The sequence below is a fragment of the Oncorhynchus keta genome, unplaced genomic scaffold (genome assembly GCF_023373465.1).
Source record: "Oncorhynchus keta strain PuntledgeMale-10-30-2019 unplaced genomic scaffold, Oket_V2 Un_contig_5218_pilon_pilon, whole genome shotgun sequence".
Taxonomy (NCBI): domain Eukaryota; kingdom Metazoa; phylum Chordata; class Actinopteri; order Salmoniformes; family Salmonidae; genus Oncorhynchus; species Oncorhynchus keta.
In genome coordinates this window covers 30,001-48,214 of record NW_026288180.1, presented here as the reverse complement: position 1 = coordinate 48,214, position 18,214 = coordinate 30,001, and the positions used below count along the sequence as shown (strand labels likewise).

General features: G+C 51.0%; 1 protein-coding gene and 1 long non-coding RNA gene across 5 annotated transcripts in view; both read left to right on the top strand.

Annotated features, from left to right (window-relative positions):
• LOC127925182 (intermembrane lipid transfer protein VPS13C-like) overlaps positions 1-18,214 on the top strand; it is a gene marked incomplete at its 5' end in the record, with an annotated part of 99,530 nt that overhangs the window by 60,580 nt on the left and 20,736 nt on the right. The window contains 7 exon segments of the mRNA XM_052510019.1: positions 3,703-3,859; positions 3,862-4,091; positions 8,029-8,133; positions 9,695-9,859; positions 12,275-12,400; positions 14,651-14,784; positions 17,351-17,480. Of these exon segments, the coding sequence (XP_052365979.1) occupies positions 3,703-3,859; positions 3,862-4,091; positions 8,029-8,133; positions 9,695-9,859; positions 12,275-12,400; positions 14,651-14,784; positions 17,351-17,480 (1,047 nt within the window).
• Positions 17,488-18,214, top strand: part of LOC127925179 (uncharacterized) — a 1,698-nt gene continuing 971 nt past the window's right edge. For 2 of the 4 annotated variants that reach the window (XR_008120024.1, XR_008120023.1), the window contains exons 1-3: positions 17,488-17,962; positions 18,009-18,146; positions 18,193-18,214. The exon at positions 18,193-18,214 is cut by the window's right edge. This is a non-coding gene — a long non-coding RNA (uncharacterized LOC127925179). The remainder of the gene's footprint in view (positions 17,963-18,008; positions 18,147-18,192) is intronic. The other 2 variants (XR_008120026.1, XR_008120025.1) reach the window with 2 other exon arrangements.

The window sequence follows — 18,214 nt, the reverse complement described above, 5'->3', positions numbered from 1 at the left end:
AGGCTAGGATCTAACCTAGGGGAAGAAGTGTGTAGTCACTAGGCTAGGATCTAACCCTAGGGGAAGAAGTGTGTAGTCACTAGGCTAGGATCTAACCCTAGGGAAGAAGTGTGTAGTCACTAGGCTAAGATCTAACCCTAGGGGAAGAAGTGTGAAGTCACTAGGCTAGGATCTAACCCTAGGGGAAGAAGTGTGTAGTCACTAGGCTAGGATCTAACCCTAGGGGAAGAAGTGTGTAGTCACTAGGCTAGGATCTAACCCTAGGGGAAGAAGTGTGTAGTCACTGGGCTAGGATCTAACCCTATAGGGGAAGAAGTGTGTAGTCACTAGGCTAGGATCTAACCCTATAGGGGAAGAAGTGTGTAGTCACTAGGCTAGGATCTAACCCTAGGGGAAGAAGTGTGTAGTCACTAGGCTAGGATCTAACCCTAGGGGAAGAAGTGTGTAGACTAAAATATACAAGCACAAAATAACAACCAGCCACTAGACTCTGGTTTCATTATTTCCTGTTGTTAAGCCTCTACAACGCAAAGATACTTTCCTAACGGATACATTTTCATTACAAAAAAAAACTGTGTCTATCCATTAATCCATCTCTCCAAGGCTCAGCAGAGTTCCTTTCCAAACTGTGTCTATCCATTAATCCATCTCTCCAGGGCTCAGCAGAGTTCCTTTCCAAACTGTGTCTATCCATTAATCCATCTCTCCAAGGCTCAGCAGAGTTCCATTCCAAACTGTGTCTATCCATTAATCCATCTCTCCAAGGCTCAGCAGAGTTCCATTCCAAACTGTGTCTATCCATTAATCCATCTCTCCAGGGCTCAGCAGAGTTCCATTCCAAACTGTGTCTATCCATTAATCCATCTCTCCAAGGCTCAGCAGAGTTCCATTCCAAACTGTGTCTATCCATCTCTCCAGGGCTCAGCAGAGTTCCATTCCAAACTGTGTCTATCCATTACTCCATCTCTCAGGGCTCAGCAGAGTTCCATTCCAAACTGTGTCTATCCATTAATCCATCTCTCCAAGGCTCAGCAGAGTTCCATTCCAAACTGTGTCTATCCATTAATCCATCTCTCCTCCATTTACATTTACATTTACATTTAAGTCATTTAGCAGACGCTCTTATCCAGAGCGACTTACAAATTGGTGCATACACCTTATGACATCCAGTGGAACAGCCACTTTACAATAGTGCATCTCTATCTTTTTTAGGGGGGTGAGAAGTATTACTTACCCTATCCTAGGTATTCCTTGAAGAGGTGGGGTTTCAGGTGTCTCCGGAAGGTGGTGATTGACTCCGCTGTCCTGGCGTCGTGAGGGAGTTTGTTCCACCATTGGGGGGCCAGAGCAGCGAACAGTTTTGACTGGGCTGAGCGGGAACTGTACTTCCTCAGTGGTAGGGAGGCGAGCAGGCCAGAGGTGGATGAACGCAGTGCCCTTGTTTGGGTGTAGGGCCTGATCAGAGCCTGGAGGTACTGAGGTGCCGTTCCCCTCACAGCTCCGTGAGGCAAGCACCATGGTCTTGTAGCGGATGCGAGCTTCAACTGGAAGCCAGTGGAGAGAGCGGAGGAGCGGGGTTACGTGAGAGAACTTGGGAAGGTTGAACACCAGACGGGCTGCGGCGTTCTGGATGAGTTGTAGGGGTTTAATGGCACAGGCAGGGAGCCCAGCCAACAGCGAGTTGCAGTAATCAAGACGGGAGATGACAAGTGCCTGGATTAGGACCTGCGCCGCTTCCTGTGTGAGGCAGGGTCGTACTCTGCGGATGTTGTAGAGCATGAACCTACAGGAACGGGACACCGCCTTGATGTTAGTTGAGAACGACAGGGTGTTGTCCAGGATCACGCCAAGGTTCTTAGCGCTCTGGGAGGAGGACACAATGGAGTTGTCAACCGTGATGGCGAGATCATGGAACGGGCAGTCCTTCCCCGGGAGGAAGAGGAGCTCCGTCTTGCTGAGGTTCAGCTTGAGGTGGTGATCCGTCATCCACACTGATATGTCTGCCAGACATGCAGAGATGCGATTCGCCACCTGGTCATCAGAAGGGGGAAAGGAGAAGATTAATTGTGTGTCGTCTGCATAGCAATGATAGGAGAGACCATGTGAGGTTATGACAGAGCCAAGTGACTTGGTGTATAGCGAGAATAAGAGAGGGCCTAGGACAGAGCCCTGGGGGACACCAGTGGTGAGAGCGCGTGGTGAGGAGACAGATTCTCGCCACGCCACCTGGTAGGAGCGACCTGTCAGGTAGGACGCGATCCAAGCGTGGGCCGCGCCGGAGATGCCCAACTCGGAGAGGGTGGAGAGGAGGATCTGATGGTTCACAGTATCGAAGGCAGCCGATAGGTCTAGAAGGATGAGAGCAGAGGAGAGAGAGTTAGCTTTAGCAGTGCGGAGCGCCTCCGTGATACAGAGAAGAGCAGTCTCAGTTGAATGACTAGTCTTGAAACCTGACTGATTTGGATCAAGAAGGTCATTCTGAGAGAGATAGCGGTAGAGCTGGCCAAGGACGGCACGCTCAAGAGTTTTGGAGAGAAAAGAGAGAAGGGATACTGGTCTGTAGTTGTTGACATCGGAGGGATCGAGTGTAGGTTTTTTCAGAAGGGGTGCAACTCTCGCTCTCTTGAAGACGGAAGGGACGTAGCCAGCGGTCAGGGATGAGTTGATGAGCGAGGTGAGGTAAGGGAGAACGTCTCCGGAAATGGTCTGGAGAAGAGAGGAGGGGATAGGGTCAAGCGGGCAGGTTGTTGGGCGGCCGGCCGTCACAAGACGCGAGATTTCATCTGGAGAGAGAGGGGAGAAAGAGGTCAGAGCATAGGGTAGGGCAGTGTGAGCAGAACCAGCGGTGTCGTTTGACTTAGCAAACGAGGATCGGATGTCGTCGACCTTCTTTTCAAAATGGTTGACGAAGTCATCTGCAGAGAGGGAGGAGGGGGATTCAGGAGGGAGGAGAAGGTGGCAAAGAGCTTCCTAGGGTTAGAGGCAGATGCTTGGAATTTAGAATGGTAGAAAGTGGCTTTAGCAGCAGAGACAGAGGAGGAAAATGTAGATAGGAGGGAGTGAAAGGATGCCAGGTCCGCAGGGAGGCGAGTTTTCCTCCATTTCCGCTCGGCTGCCCGGAGCCCTGTTCTGTGAGCTCGCAATGAGTCGTCGAGCCACGGAGCGGGAGGGGAGGACCGAGCCGGCCTGGAGGATAGGGGACATAGAGAGTCGAAGGATGCAGAAAGGGAGGAGAGGAGGGTTGAGGAGGCAGAATCAGGAGATAGGTTGGAGAAGGGTTGAGCAGAGGGAAGAGATGATAGGATGGAAGAGGAGAGAGTAGCGGGGGAGAGAGAGCGAAGGTTGGGACGGCGCGATACCATCCGAGTAGGGGCAGCGTGGGAAGTGTTGGATGAGAGCGAGAGGGAAAAGGATACAAGGTAGTGGTCGGAGACTTGGAGGGGAGTTGCAATGAGGTTAGTGGAAGAACAGCATCTAGTAAAGATGGGCTCAGCAGAGTTCCTTTCCAAACTGTGTCTATCCATTAATCCATCTCTCCAGGGCTCAGCAGAGTTCCATTCCAAACTGTGTCTATCCATTAATCCATCTCTCCAAGGCTCAGCAGAGTTCCATTCCAAACTGTGTCTATCCATTAATCCATCTCTCCAAGGCTCAGCAGAGTTCCATTCCAAACTGTGTCTATCCATTAATCCATCTCTCCAGGGCTCAGCAGAGTTCCATGAGCTCCAGGAGGGCAGCACGGCAGACGTCCTGAACGCCCGTATAGGAGGTGAGATCATGGAGATGGTCCTGGTTAAATACCAGGGTCGGAACTGGTCCGGACGTATCCGTATCGCCCAGGACATGCAGGAGTTCTTCCCGTGTGCTTCACCTGCGACTCGGCCCAGGAGCTGAGCGTGGACCTGAGCGTGCACGTGGCGCGGCTGCATGGACGTCTGACGCTGGCCGTGTTCAGCCCGTACTGGATCGTCAATAAGACGTCCAGGGTTCTGCAGTACCGCGCGGAGGACGTCTCCGTCAAACACGCGTCGGACTTCAGGGACGTCGTCCTCTTCTCCTTCAAGAAAAAGAACATCTTCAGCAAGAACAAGGTAGGAAAGCCTCGGACTGTTTTATTTTATGTAACCTTTATGTAACCTTTATGTAACCTTTATGTAACCTTTATGTAACACAACATGACAGCAACATGGTAGCAGCACAACATAACAACAACATGGTAGCAGCACAACATAACAACAACATGGTAGCAACACAACATGACAACAACATGGTAGCAACACAACATGACAACAACATGGTAGCAACACAACATGACAACAACATGGTAGCAACACAACATGACAACAACATGGTAGCAACACAACATGACAACACCGCATGGTAGCAGCACAACATAACAACAACATGGTAGCAACACAACATGACAACACCGCATGGTAGCAACACCACATGACAACAACATGGTAGCAACACAACATGACAACAACATGGTAGCAACACAACATAACAACAACGTGGTAGCAACACAACATGACAACAACATGGTAGCAACACAACATGACAACAACATGGTAGCAACACAACATGACAACAACGTGGTAGCAACACAACATGACAACAACATGGTAGCAAAACAACATGGTAGCAACACAACATGGTAGCAGAACAACGTGGTAGCAACACAACATGGTAGCAGAACAACATGACAACAACATGGTAGCAACACAACATGGTAGCAACACAACGTGGTAGCAACACAACATGGTAGCAGAACAACATGACAACAACATGGTAGCAACACAACATGGTAGCAACACAACATGGTAGCAAAACAACATGGTAGCAACACAACATGACAACAACATGGTAGCAACACAACATGACAACAACATGGTAGCAACACAACATAACAACAACATGGTAGCAGAACAAACCATGGTACAAACATTATTGTGCCCAGTCAACAGCAGAAAGGTCTAGAAGGTAGAAACAACAATACATCACACAAAGCAGACACACCTTTTCAGTAAGAGGGTCTATGATTTAAGTCTTTGAATGAAGAGATGGAGATAAAACTGTCCAGTTTGAGTGTTTTGTTGCAGCTCGATCCAGTCGCAAGCTGCAGCGAACTGAAAAGACGAGCGACCCAGGGATGTTTTTGCTTTGGGGACCTTTAACAGAATGTGACTGGCAGACAGGTTGTTGTATGTGGAGGATGAGGGCTGCAGTAGATCTCTCGGATAGAGAGACCTAAGAGGGTTTTATAAATAAGCATCAACCAGTGTGTCGTGAGTGTGGTGGAGGTACCTGTACCAGACAGGGGGAGTGTGGTGGAGGTACCTGTACCAGACAGGGGGAGTGTGGTGGAGGTACCTGTACCAGACAGGGGGAGTGTGGTGGAGGTACCTTTACCAGACAGGGGAGTGTGGTGGAGGTACCTGTACCAGACAGGGGGAGTGTGGTGGAGGTACCTGTACCAGACAGGGGGAGTGTGGTGGAGGTACCTGTACCAGACAGGGGGAGTGTGGTGGAGGTACCTGTACCAGACAGGGGGAGAGAGGAGAGAGGCCAGGGCAGCCGGTGAACAGATCGCCAGGTGGACTCCAAGCAGTGGGAGAAGGTGTCAGACCCAATTTATTTGTGGAGGCAGATTTCTTGTAGAAAATGCCAGTGGATGGTCTCTGAACAGCGGTTGGGGGGGGCTTCAGGGACGCTTCAAAGATGCCTGACATTTGTTGGGCCCAAAGGCCTTTTAACTTCACACCTTAGTGCTAATTAAATGTGTATCTGGTCGGTCCTCTTCAAGCCTGGCAGCTCAGGTCCGGGTTGGACGGTGTCCTCTGGTCCGGGTTGGACGGTGTCCTCTGGTCCGGGTTGGACGGTGTCCTCTGGTCCGGGTTGGACGGTGTCCTCTGGTCCGGGTTGGACGGTGTCCTCAGGTCCGGGTTGGACGGTGTCCTCAGGTCCGGGTTGGACGGTGTCCTCTGGTCCGGGTTGGACGGTGTCCTCAGGTCCGGGTTGGACGGTGTCCTCAGGTCCGGGTTGGACGGTGTCCTCTGGTCCGGGTTGGACGGTGTCCTCTGGTCCGGGTTGGACGGTGTCCTCTGGTCCGGGTTGGACGGTGTCCTCAGGTCCGGGTTGGACGGTGTCCTCAGGTCCGGGTTGGACGGTGTCCTCAGGTCCGGGTTGGACGGTGTCCTCAGGTCCGGGTTGGACGGTGTCCTCTGGTCCGGGTTGGACGGTGTCCTCAGGTCTGGGTTGGACGGTGTCCTCAGGTCCGGGTTGGACGGTGTCCTCTGGTCCGGGTTGGACGGTGTCCTCAGGTCCGGGTTGGACGGTGTCCTCTGGTCTGGGTTGGACGGTGTCCTCTGGTCTGGGTTGGACGGTGTCCTCAGGTCCGTGTTGGACGGTGTCCTCTGGTCTGGGTTGGATGGTGTCCTCAGGTCCGGGTTGGACGGTGTCCTCTGGTCCGGGTTGGACGGTGTCCTCAGGTCCGGGTTGGACGGTGTCCTCAGGTCCGGGTTGGACGGTGTCCTCAGGTCCGGGTTGGACGGTGTCCTCAGGTCCGGGTTGGACGGTGTCCTCAGGTCCGGGTTGGACGGTGTCCTCTGGTCCGGGTTGGACGGTGTCCTCTGGTCCGGGTTGGACGGTGTCCTCAGGTCCGGGTTGGACGGTGTCCTCAGGTCCGGGTTGGACGGTGTCCTCAGGTCCGGGTTGGACGGTGTCCTCAGGTCCGGGTTGGACGGTGTCCTCAGGTCCGGGTTGGACGGTGTCCTCAGGTCCGGGTTGGACGGTGTCCTCAGGTCCGGGTTGGACGGTGTCCTCTGGTCCGGGTTGGACGGTGTCCTCAGGTCCGGGTTGGACGGTGTCCTCTGGTCCGGGTTGGACGGTGTCCTCAGGTCCGGGTTGGACGGTGTCCTCTGGTCCAGCTTGGACGGTGTCCTCTGGTCTCTGCTGTTTGGTTGCTGGAGCTCCTTCCGTATAGCTTGGGAAAATAAAACCTTGGCAGCAGTCATCTCTCCGGGTTAATTTTGGTCAAAATGAGGTTGTAGGTTTGGAGTTTTGATCTGCAGCGAAGGCCGTGCTGTGGAAGGTGGCATCCTGCATGTGTCCCCTGACGAAACATCCAAGGTCATCTAACTACAAATCTGTCCTTTTGTAAAAAATACAAAATTATTGTTGAAAAATGTAAGAGCTCACATTAAGCTGTGTCTCTCTGTTTCAGTTCTCTCTCTGAGGGGGGTGTCTTTCAGTTCTCTCTCTGAGGGGGTGTCTTTCAGTTCTCTCTCTGAGGGGGTGTCTTTCAGTTCTCTCTCTGAGGGGGGTGTCTTTCAGTTCTCTCTCTGAGGGGGGGGGGTGTCTTTCAGTGGTGTCTTTCAGTTCTCTCTCTGAGGGGGCGTGTCTTTCAGTTCTCTCTCTGAGGGGGCGTGTCTTTCAGTTCTCTCTCTGAGGGGGCGTGTCTTTCAGTTCTCTCTCTGAGGGGGCGTGTCTTTCAGTTCTCTCTCTGAGGGGGCGTGTCTTTCAGTTCTCTCTCTAAAGGGGGCGTGTATTTCAGTTCTCTCTCTGAAGGGGGTGTGTCTTTCAGTTCTCTCTCTGAGGGGCGTGTCTTTCAGTTCTCTCTCTGAGGGGGCGTGTCTTTCAGTTCTCTCTCTGAGGGGGGGGGTGTGTCTTTCAGTTCTCTCTCTGAAGGGGGTTTGTCTTTCAGTTCTCTCTCTGAGGGGGGGGCGTGTCTTTCAGTTCTCTCTCTGAGGGGGGGGCGTGTCTTTCAGTCCTCTCTCTGAAGGGGGTGTGTCTTTCAGTCCTCTCTCTGACGGGGGTGTGTCTTTCAGTTCTCTCTCTGAGGGGAGGGGTGTCTTTCAGTTCTCTCTCTGAAGGGGGTGTGTCTTTCAGTCCTCTCTCTGAGGGGGGGTGTGTCTTTCAGTTCTCTCTCTGAGGGTGCGTGTCTTTCAGTCCTCTCTCTGAAGGGGGGCGTGTCTAACAATGGATCAGCTGCTTCTCTCAGTAACGCTGCGTGTTGTCTTTCTACAGCTGCAGCTCTGTGTGTCCACCAGTTCCTGGTCTGATGGCTTCTCATTGGATACGGTGGGGAGTTATGGGTGTGTCAGATGCCCTGCCAACACCATGGACTATCTGGTGAGGAAATGACAACGTACAAAAAAACAGTCACGACTCTGGAATGTGACGTTTTATTTCACACATATATAACGCTTTATCCAAGTGACTTACGGTGACATTCAGTGGCCTCACGCAGGACTCAAACCCTATGATGATCTGTGGTTTTAACTGAGACACTACAGCCGCGTTGTGAAGGACGGACAGTACGAGTCATGTGTTTTAACTGAGACACTACAGCCGCGTTGTGAAGGACAGACAGTACGAGTCATGTGTTTTAACTGAGACACTACAGCCGCGTTGTGAAGGACGGACAGTACGAGTCATGTGTTTTAAACTGAGACACTACAGCCGCGTTGTGAAGGACAGACAGTACGAGTCATGTGTTTTAAACTGAGACACTACAGCCGCGTTGTGAAGGACAGACAGTACGAGTCATGTGTTTTAAACTGAGACACTACAGCCGCGTTGTGAAGGACAGACAGTCTGACAGTATGAGTCATGTGTTTTAACTGAGACACTACAGCCGCGTTGTGAAGGACTGACAGTCTGACAGTATGAGTCATGTGTTTTAACTGAGACACTACAGCCGCGTTGTGAAGGACAGACAGTACGAGTCATGTGTTTTAAACTGAGACACTACAGCCGCGTTGTGAAGGAGGGGACAGTATGAGTCATGTGTTTTAACTGAGACACTACAGCCGCGTTGTGAAGGACAAGACAGTCTGACAGTATGAGTCATGTGTTTTAACTGAGACACTACAGCCGCATTGTGAAGGACAGACAGTCTGACAGTATGAGTCGTGTGTTTTAACTGAGACACTACAAGGACAGACACGTTGTGAAGGACAGACAGTCTGACAGTCTGAGTCATGTGTTTTAACCAAGACACTACAGCCACGTTGTGAAGGACAGACAGTCTGACAGTATGAGTCGTGTTTAAACTGAGACACTACAGCCACGTTGTGAAGGACAAGACAGTCTGACAGTATGAGTCATGTGTTTTAACTGAGACACTACAGCCGCGTTGTGAAGGAGGGGACAGTCTGACAGTATGAGTCATGTGTTTAAACTGAGACACTACAGCCACGTTGTGAAGGACAAGACAGTCTGACAGTATGAGTCATGTGTTTTAACTGAGACACTACAGCCGCGTTGTGAAGGAGGGGACAGTCTGACAGTATGAGTCATGTGTTTAAACTGAGACACTACAGCCGCGTTGTGAAGGACAGACAGTCTGACAGTCTGACAGTATGAGTCATGTGTTTTAACTGAGACACTACAGCCGCGTTGTGAAGGACAGACAGTCTGACAGTATGAGTCATGTGTTTTAACTGAGACACTACAGCCGCGTTGTGAAGGACAGACAGTATGAGTCATGTGTTTTAACTGAGACACTACAGCCGCGTTGTGAAGGAGGGGACAGTCTGACAGTATGAGTCATGTGTTTTAACTGAGACACTACAGCCGCGTTGTGAAGGACAGACAGTCTGACAGTATGAGTCATGTGTTTTAACTGAGACACTACAGCCGCGTTGTGAAGGACAAGACAGTCTGACAGTATGAGTCATGTGTTTTGTAGGTTGGCGTCAGCATTCAGATGAGTAGTTTCAACCTGACCAAGATGGTGACCATGAGTCCGTTCTTCACGCTGGTCAACAAGTCTTCCTACGAGCTGGAGGTGGGAGAGGTGCAGACAGAGGAGGGCAGCGTCAACGGGAAGTGGCACTACATCTCCTCTACAGAGGTGAGGACCGACCGTGTGTGTGTGTGTGTGTGTGTGTGTGTGTGTGTGTGTGTGTGTGTGTGTGTGTGTGTGTGTGTGTGTTATAATGAACGTATGATGAGCGTGTTCCTCTGTCCGACTGTTGTCTTCCCCGTGTCCGACTGTTGTCTTCCCCGTGTCCGACTGTCGTCTTCCCCGTGTCTGACTGTTGTCTTCCCCGTGTCTGACTGTTGTCTTCCCCGTGTCCGACTGTTGTCTTCCCTGTGTCTGACTGTCTTCTTCCCCGTGTCTGACTGTCGTCTTCCCCGTGTCTGACTGTTGTCTTCCCCGTGTCTGACTGTTGTCTTCCCCGTGTCTGACTGTTGTCTTCCCCGTGTCTGACTGTCGTCTTCCCCGTGTCTGACTGTCGTCTTCCCCGTGTCTGACTGTTGTCTTCCCCGTGTCTGACTGTTGTCTTCCCCGTGTCCGACTGTTGTCTTCCCCGTGTCCGACTGTCGTCTTCCCCGTGTCTGACTGTTGTCTTCCCCGTGTCCGACTGTCGTCTTCCCCGTGTCTGACTGTCGTCTTCCCCGTGTCTGACTGTTGTCTTCCCCGTGTCTGACTGTTGTCTTCCCCGTGTCCGACTGTCGTCTTCCCCGTGTCCGACTGTTGTCTTCCCCGTGTCCGACTGTCGTCTTCCCCGTGTCCGACTGTCGTCTTCCCCGTGTCCGACTGTCGTCTTCCCCGTGTCCGACTGTTGTCTTCCCCGTGTCCGACTGTTGTCTTCCCCGTGTCCGACTGTTGTCTTCCCCGTGTCCGACTGTTGTCTTCCCCGTGTCCGACTGTCGTCTTCCCCGTGTCCGACTGTCGTCTTCCCCGTGTCCGACTGTTGTCTTCCCCGTGTCTGACTGTCGTCTTCCCCGTGTCCGACTGTCGTCTTCCCCGTGTCTGACTGTCGTCTTCCCCGTGTCTGACTGTTGTCTTCCCCGTGTCTGACTGTTGTCTTCCCCGTGTCTGACTGTTGTCTTCCCCGTGTCTGACTGTTGTCTTCCCCGTGTCCGACTGTTGTCTTCCCCGTGTCCGACTGTTGTCTTCCCCGTGTCCGACTGTTGTCTTCCCCGTGTCTGACTGTTGTCTTCCCCGTGTCTGACTGTTGTCTTCCCCGTGTCTGACTGTTGTCTTCCCCGTGTCTGACTGTTGTCTTCCCAGTGTCCGACTGTTGTCTTCCCTGTGTCTGACTGTTGTCTTCCCCGTGTCCGACTGTTGTCTTCCCAGTGTCCGACTGTTGTCTTCCCAGTGTCCGACTGTTGTCTTCCCCGTGTCCGACTGTTGTCTTCCCCGTGTCTGACTGTTGTCTTCCCTGTGTCTGACTGTTGCATTCCCTGTGTCCGACTGTCTGACTGTTGTCTTCCCTGTGTCCGACTGTTGTCTTCCCCGTGTCCGACTGTTGTCTTCCCCGTGTCCGACTGTTGTCTTCCCTGTGTCCGATTGTTGTCTTCCCTGTGTCCGACTGTTGCATTCCCTGTGTCCGCCTGTCCGACTGTTGTCTTCCCTGTGTCCGTCTGTCTGACTGTTGTCTTCCCTGTGTCCGTCTGTCTGACTGTTGTCTTCCCTGTGTCTGCCTGTCCGACTGTTGTCTTCCCTGTGTCTGCCTGTCCGACTGTTGTCTTCCCTGTGTCTGCCTGTCCGACTGTTGTCTTCCCTGTGTCTGCCTGTCCGACTGTTGTCTTCCTGTGTCCGTCTGTCTGAGTGTTGTCTTCCCTGTGTCTGCCTGTCCGACTGTTGTCTTCCCCGTCTCCGACTGTTGCATTCCCTGTGTCCGACTGTCCGACTGCTGCCTTCTCTGTGTCCGACTGTTGTCCTCCCCGTGTCCGACTGTTGTCCTCCCCGTGTCCGACTGTTGTCTTCCCTGTGTCCGTCTGTCTGACTGTTGTCTTCCCTGTGTCTGCCTGTCCGACTGTTGTCTTCCCTGTGTCCGACTGTCCGACTGCTGCCTTCTCTGTGTCCGACTGTTGTCCTCCCCGTGTCCGACTGTTGTCCTCCCCGTGTCCGACTGTTGTCTTCCCTGTGTCCGACTGTTGTCTTCCCTGTGTCCGACTGTTGTCTTCCCCGTGTCCGACTGTTGTCTTCCCCGTGTCCGATTGTTGTCTTCCCTGTGTCCGACTGTTGTCGTCCCTGTGTCTGTATGTCCGACTGCTGCCTTCCCCGAGTCTGACTGTTGTCTTCCCTGTGTCCGTCTGTCCGACTGTTCTCTTCCCTGTGTCCGCCTGTCGGACTGTTGTCTTCCCTGTGTCCAACTGTTGTCTTCCCCGTGTCCGACTGTCGTCTTCCCCGTGTCCGACTGTTGTCTTCCCCGTGTCCGACTGTTGTCTTCCCCGTGTCCGACTGTTGTCTTCCCCGTGTCTGACTGTTGTCTTCCCCGTGTCTGACTGTTGTTTGACTTCCCTGTGTTTCCAGTGCCTCCCCCTCTGGCCAGAGTTGATCACAGGGAAGCTGTGTGTCAGGGTCGTGGGCTCAGACTCCAAGTCCAAGTCCTTCTTCTTCAACAAACAGGACAACGGCACCCTGCTGGGCATGGATCAGGTCAGTATCCCTGGAGATACACCACATATCACTGACCTCACTTCCTGTCTGCTGGGCATGGATCAGGTCAGTATCCCTGGAGATACACCACATATCACTGACCTCACTTCCTGTCTGCTGGGCATGGATCAGGTCAGTATCCCTGGAGATACACCACATATCCCTGACCTCACTTCCTGTCTGCTGGGCGTGGACCAGTCAGCCACATATCCCTGACCTCACTTCCTGTCTGCTGGGCGTGGACCAGTCAGCCACATATCACTGACCTCACTTCCTGTCTGCTGGGCATGGACCAGTCAGCCACATATCACTGACCTCACTTCCTGCCTGCTGGGCATGGACCAGTCAGCCACATATCACTGACCTCACTTCCTGCCTGCTGGGCATGGACCAGTCAGTCACATATCACTGACCTCACTTCCTGTCTGCTGGGCGTGGACCAGTCAGCCACATATCACTGACCTCACTTCCTGCCTGCTGGGCGTGGACCAGTCAGTCACATATCACTGACCTCACTTCCTGTCTGTAGTATGGAGATGTTATCATCAACTGACCTCACTTCCTGTCTGTAGTATGGAGATGTTATCATCAACTGACCTCACTTCCTGTCTGTAGTATGGAGATGTTATCATCAACTGACCTCACTTCCTGTCTGTGGTATGGAGATGTTATCATCAACTGACCTCACTTTCTGTCTGTAGTATGGAGATGTTATCATCAACTGACCTCACTTCCTGTCTGTAGTATGGAGATGTTATCATCAACTGACCTCACTTCCTGTCTGTAGTATGGAGATGTTATCATCAACTGACCTCTCTTCCTGTCTGTAGTATGGAGGTGTTATCATCAACTGACCTCTCTTCCTGTCTGTAGTATGGAGATGTTGTTATCCACTGTGACCTCTCTTCCTGTCTGTAGTATGGAGATGTTGTTATCCACTGTGACCTCTCTTCCTGTCTGTTGTATGGAGATGTTGTTATCCACTGTGACCTCTCTTCCTGTCTGTAGTATGGAGGTGTTGTTATCCACTGTGACCTCTCTTCCTGTCTGTTGTAGTATGGAGGTGTTGTTATCCACTGTGACCTCTCTTCCTGTCTGTTGTAGTATGGAGGTGTTGTTATCCACTGTGACCTCTCTTCCTGTCTGTAGTATGGAGGTGTTGTTATCCACTGTGACCTCTCTTCCTGTCTGTAGTATGGAGACGTTGTTATCCACTGTGACCTCTCTTCCTGTCTGTTGTAGTATGGAGGTGTTGTTATTCACTGTGAACTCTCTTCCTGTCTGTTGTAGTATGGAGATGTTGTTATCCACTGTGACCTCTCTTCCTGTCTGTTGTAGTATGGAGGTGTTGTTATCCACTGTGACCTCTCTTCCTGTCTGTTGTAGTATGGAGGTGTTGTTATCCACTGTGACCTCTCTTCCTGTCTGTTGTAGTATGGAGGTGTTGTTATCCACTGTGACCTCTCTTCCTGTCTGTTGTAGTATGGAGGTGTTGTTATCCACTGTGACCTCTCTTCCTGTCTGTTGTAGTATGGAGGTGTTGTTATCCACTGTGACCTCTCTTCCTGTCTGTTGTAGTATGGAGGTGTTGTTATCCACTGTGACCTCTCTTCCTGTCTGTTGTAGTATGGAGGTGTTGTTATCCACTGTGACCTCTCTTCCTGTCTGTTGTAGTATGGAGGTGTTGTTATCCACTGTGACCTCTCTTCCTGTCTGTTGTAGTATGGAGGTGTTGTTATCCACTGTGACCTCTCTTCCTGTCTGTTGTAGTATGGAGGTGTTGTTATCCACTGTGACCTCTCTTCCTGTCTGTTGTAGTATGGAGGTGTTGTTATCCACTGTGACCTCTCTTCCTGTCTGTTGTAGTATGGAGGTGTTGTTATCCACTGTGACCTCTCTTCCTGTCTGTTGTAGTATGGAGATGTTGTTATCCACTGTGACCTCTCTTCCTGTCTGTTGTAGTATGGAGATGTTGTTATCCACTGTGACCTCTCTTCCTGTCTGTTGTAGTATGGAGGTGTTGTTATCCACTGTGACCTCTCTTCCTGTCTGTTGTAGTATGGAGGTGTTGTTATTCACTGTGACCTCTCTTCCTGTCTGTTGTAGTATGGAGATGTTGTTATCCACTGTGACCTCTCTTCCTGTCTGTTGTAGTATGGAGGTGTTGTTATTCACTGTGACCTCTCTTCCTGTCTGTTGTAGTATGGAGGTGTTGTTATCCACTGTGACCTCTCTTCCTGTCTGTTGTAGTATGGAGGTGTGATCGTCGACGTGAACATCTCAGACAACTCTACTGTGATCAGCTTCACTGACTATTATGATGGAGCTGCTCCAGCTCTCCTAGTCAACCACACACCCTGGGTTACCATCACCTACAGACAGAGGTTAGACTGAACCTGACCCTTAACCCCTAACCCTAACATAGTCAACCACACACCCTGGGTTACCATCACCTACAGACAGAGGTTAGACTGAACCTGACCCTTAACCCCTAACCCTAACATAGTCAACCACACACCCTGGGTTACCATCACCTACAGACAGAGGTTAGACTGACCCTTAACCCCTAACCCTAACATAGTCAACCACACACCCTGGGTTACCATCACCTACAGACAGAGGTTAGACTGAACCTGACCCTTAACCCTTAACCCTAACATAGTCAACCACACACCCTGGGTTACCATCACCTACAGACAGAGGTTAGACTGAACCTGACCCTTAACCCCTAACCCTAACATAGTCAACCACACACCCTGGGTTACCATCACCTACAGACAGAGGTTAGACTGACCCTTAACCGTAACCCATATCCCTTACCGTGACCCATATCCCTAAACGTGACCCATATCCCTAACCGTAACCCATATCCCTAACCCTTATCCCTAACCCATATCCCTAACCCATATCCCTAACCCATATCCCTAACCGTGACCCCCTATCCCTAACCGTGACCCGTATCCCTAACCGTGACCCATATCCCTAACCGTGACCCATATCCCTAACCGTGACCCATATCCCTAACCGTGACCCATATCCCTAACCGTGACCCATATCCCTAACCGTGATCCATATCCCGAACCCATATCCCTAACCAATATCCCTTACCCATATTCCTAACCGTAACCCATATCCCTAACCCATATCCCTAACCTATATCCCTAACCCATATCCCTAACCCATATCCCTAACCCTGGCCCTAACCCATATCCCTAACCCATAACCGTAACCCACATTCCTAACCCATATCCCTAACCGTAACCCATATCCCTAACCCATATCCCTAACCCATATCCCTAACCCATATCCCTAACCCATATCCCTAACCGTAACCCATATCCCTAAACCATATTCCTAACCCTTATCCCTAACCCATATCCCTAACCCTTATCCCTAACCCATATCCCTAACCCTTATCCCTAACCCATATTCCTAACCGTAACCCATATCCCTAACCCATATCCCTAACCCTTATCCCTAACCCATATTCCTAACCCATATGCCTAACCCATATTCCTAACCCATATCCCTAGCCATAACCCATATCCCTAACCCATATCCCTAACCCATATCCCTAACCCATATCCCTAACCCATATCCCTAACCGTAACCCATATCCCTAAACCATATTCCTAACCCTTATCCCTAACCCATATCCCTAACCCTTATCCCTAACCCATATCCCTAACCCTTATCCCTAACCCATATTCCTAACCGTAACCCATATCCCTAACCCATATCCCTAACCCTTATCCCTAACCCATATTCCTAACCCATATGCCTAACCCATATTCCTAACCGTAACCCATATCCCTAGCCATAACCCATATTCCTAACCGTAACCCATATCCCTAACCCATATTACATTTACATTTACATTTAAGTCATTTAGCAGACGCTCTTATCCAGAGCGACTTACCCATATCCCTAACCCATATCCCTAACCGTAACCCATATCCCTAACCCATATGCCTAACCCATATTCCTAACCGTAACCCATAACCCTAACCCATATTCCTAACCCATATTCCTAACCCATATTCCTAACCGTAACCCATATCCCTAGCCATAACCCATATTCCTAACCCATATCCCTAACCGTAACCCATATCCCTAACCCATATCCCTAGCCATAACCCATATTCCTATCCCTAACCCATATCCCTAACCGTAACCCATATCCCTAACCGTAACCCATATCCCTAACCGTAACCCATATCCCTAACCCATATCCCTAACCCTGGCCCTAACCCATATCCCTAACCCATATCCCTAACCCTGGCCCTAACCTATATCCCTAACCAATATCCCTAACCCATATCCCTAACCCTAACCAATATCCCTAACCCATATCCCTAACCCTAACCAATATCCCTAACCCATATCCCTAACCGTAACCCATATTCCTAACCCATATCCCTAACCGTAACCCGTATCCCTAACCCTGGCCCTAACCCATATCCCTAACCCTAACCAATATCCCTAACCCATATCCCTAACCCTAACCTATATCCCTAACCTATATCCCTAACCTATATCCCTAACCCTGACCGTAACCTATATCCCTAACCCATATCCCTAACCCTAACCTATATCCCTAACCTATATCCCTAACCTATTTCCCTAACCCTGACCGTAACCTATATCCCTAACCCATATCCCTAACCCTAACCTATATCCCTAACCTATATCCCTAACCTATATCCCTAACCCTGACCGTAACCTATATCCCTAACCCATATCCCTAACCCTAACCTATATCCCTAACCTATATCCCTAACCCTGACCGTAACCTATATCCCTAACCCATATTCCTAACCCATATCCCTAACTGTAACCCATAACCGTAACCGTGCTGTTTTTTCCCCTCTGGCCATGACAAGTGGAGGACCCTGAGTTGTGTTTAGTTGGACTCTCGTCTGCGTTTGACCTGACCCTCTTCATCCCCAGTGGTTCCACAGAGAGCAGAGCGCTGAATCCAGGAGAAGCCCAGAGGTTTGCCTGGGACAACCCTGCAGGGGTCCGCAAACTCAGCTGGAAGTGTCAGGAGCACAGCAGTGGAGACCTGGACCTGGTTAAGGTAACACACCCTACCATGCCCACTGACAGGACTAGTCCTGGTTAAGGTAACACACCCAGCCATGCCAACTGAGAGGACTAGTCCTGGTTAAGGTAACACACCCTACCATGCCCACTGACAGGACTAGTCCTGGTTAAGGTAACACACCCAGCCATGCCAACTGAGAGGACTAGTCCTGGTTAAGGTAACACACCCTACCATGCCCACTGACAGGACTAGTCCTGGTTAAGGTAACACACCCAGCCATGCCAACTGAGAGGACTAGTCCTGGTAACACACCCAGCCATGCCAACTGAGAGGACTAGTCCTGGTTAAGGTAACCGTGCCAACTGAGAGGACTGGTCCTGGTTAAGGTAACCATGCCAACTGAGAGGACTAGTCCTGGTTAAGGTAACACACCCAGCCATGCCAACTGAGAGGACTAGTCCTGGTTAAGGTAACACACCCAGCCATGCCAACTGAGAGGACTAGTCCTGGTTAAGGTAACACACCCAGCCATGCCAACTGAGAGGACTTGTCCTGGTTAAGGTAACACACCCAGCCATGCCAACTGAGAGGACTAGTCCTGGTTAAGGTAACACACCCAGCCATGCCAACTGAGAGGACTAGTCCTGGTTAAGGTAACACACCCAGCCATGCCAACTGAGAGGACTAGTCCTGGTTAAGGTAACACACCCAGCCATGCCAACTGAGAGGACTTGTCCTGGTTAAGGTAACACACCCAGCCATGCCAA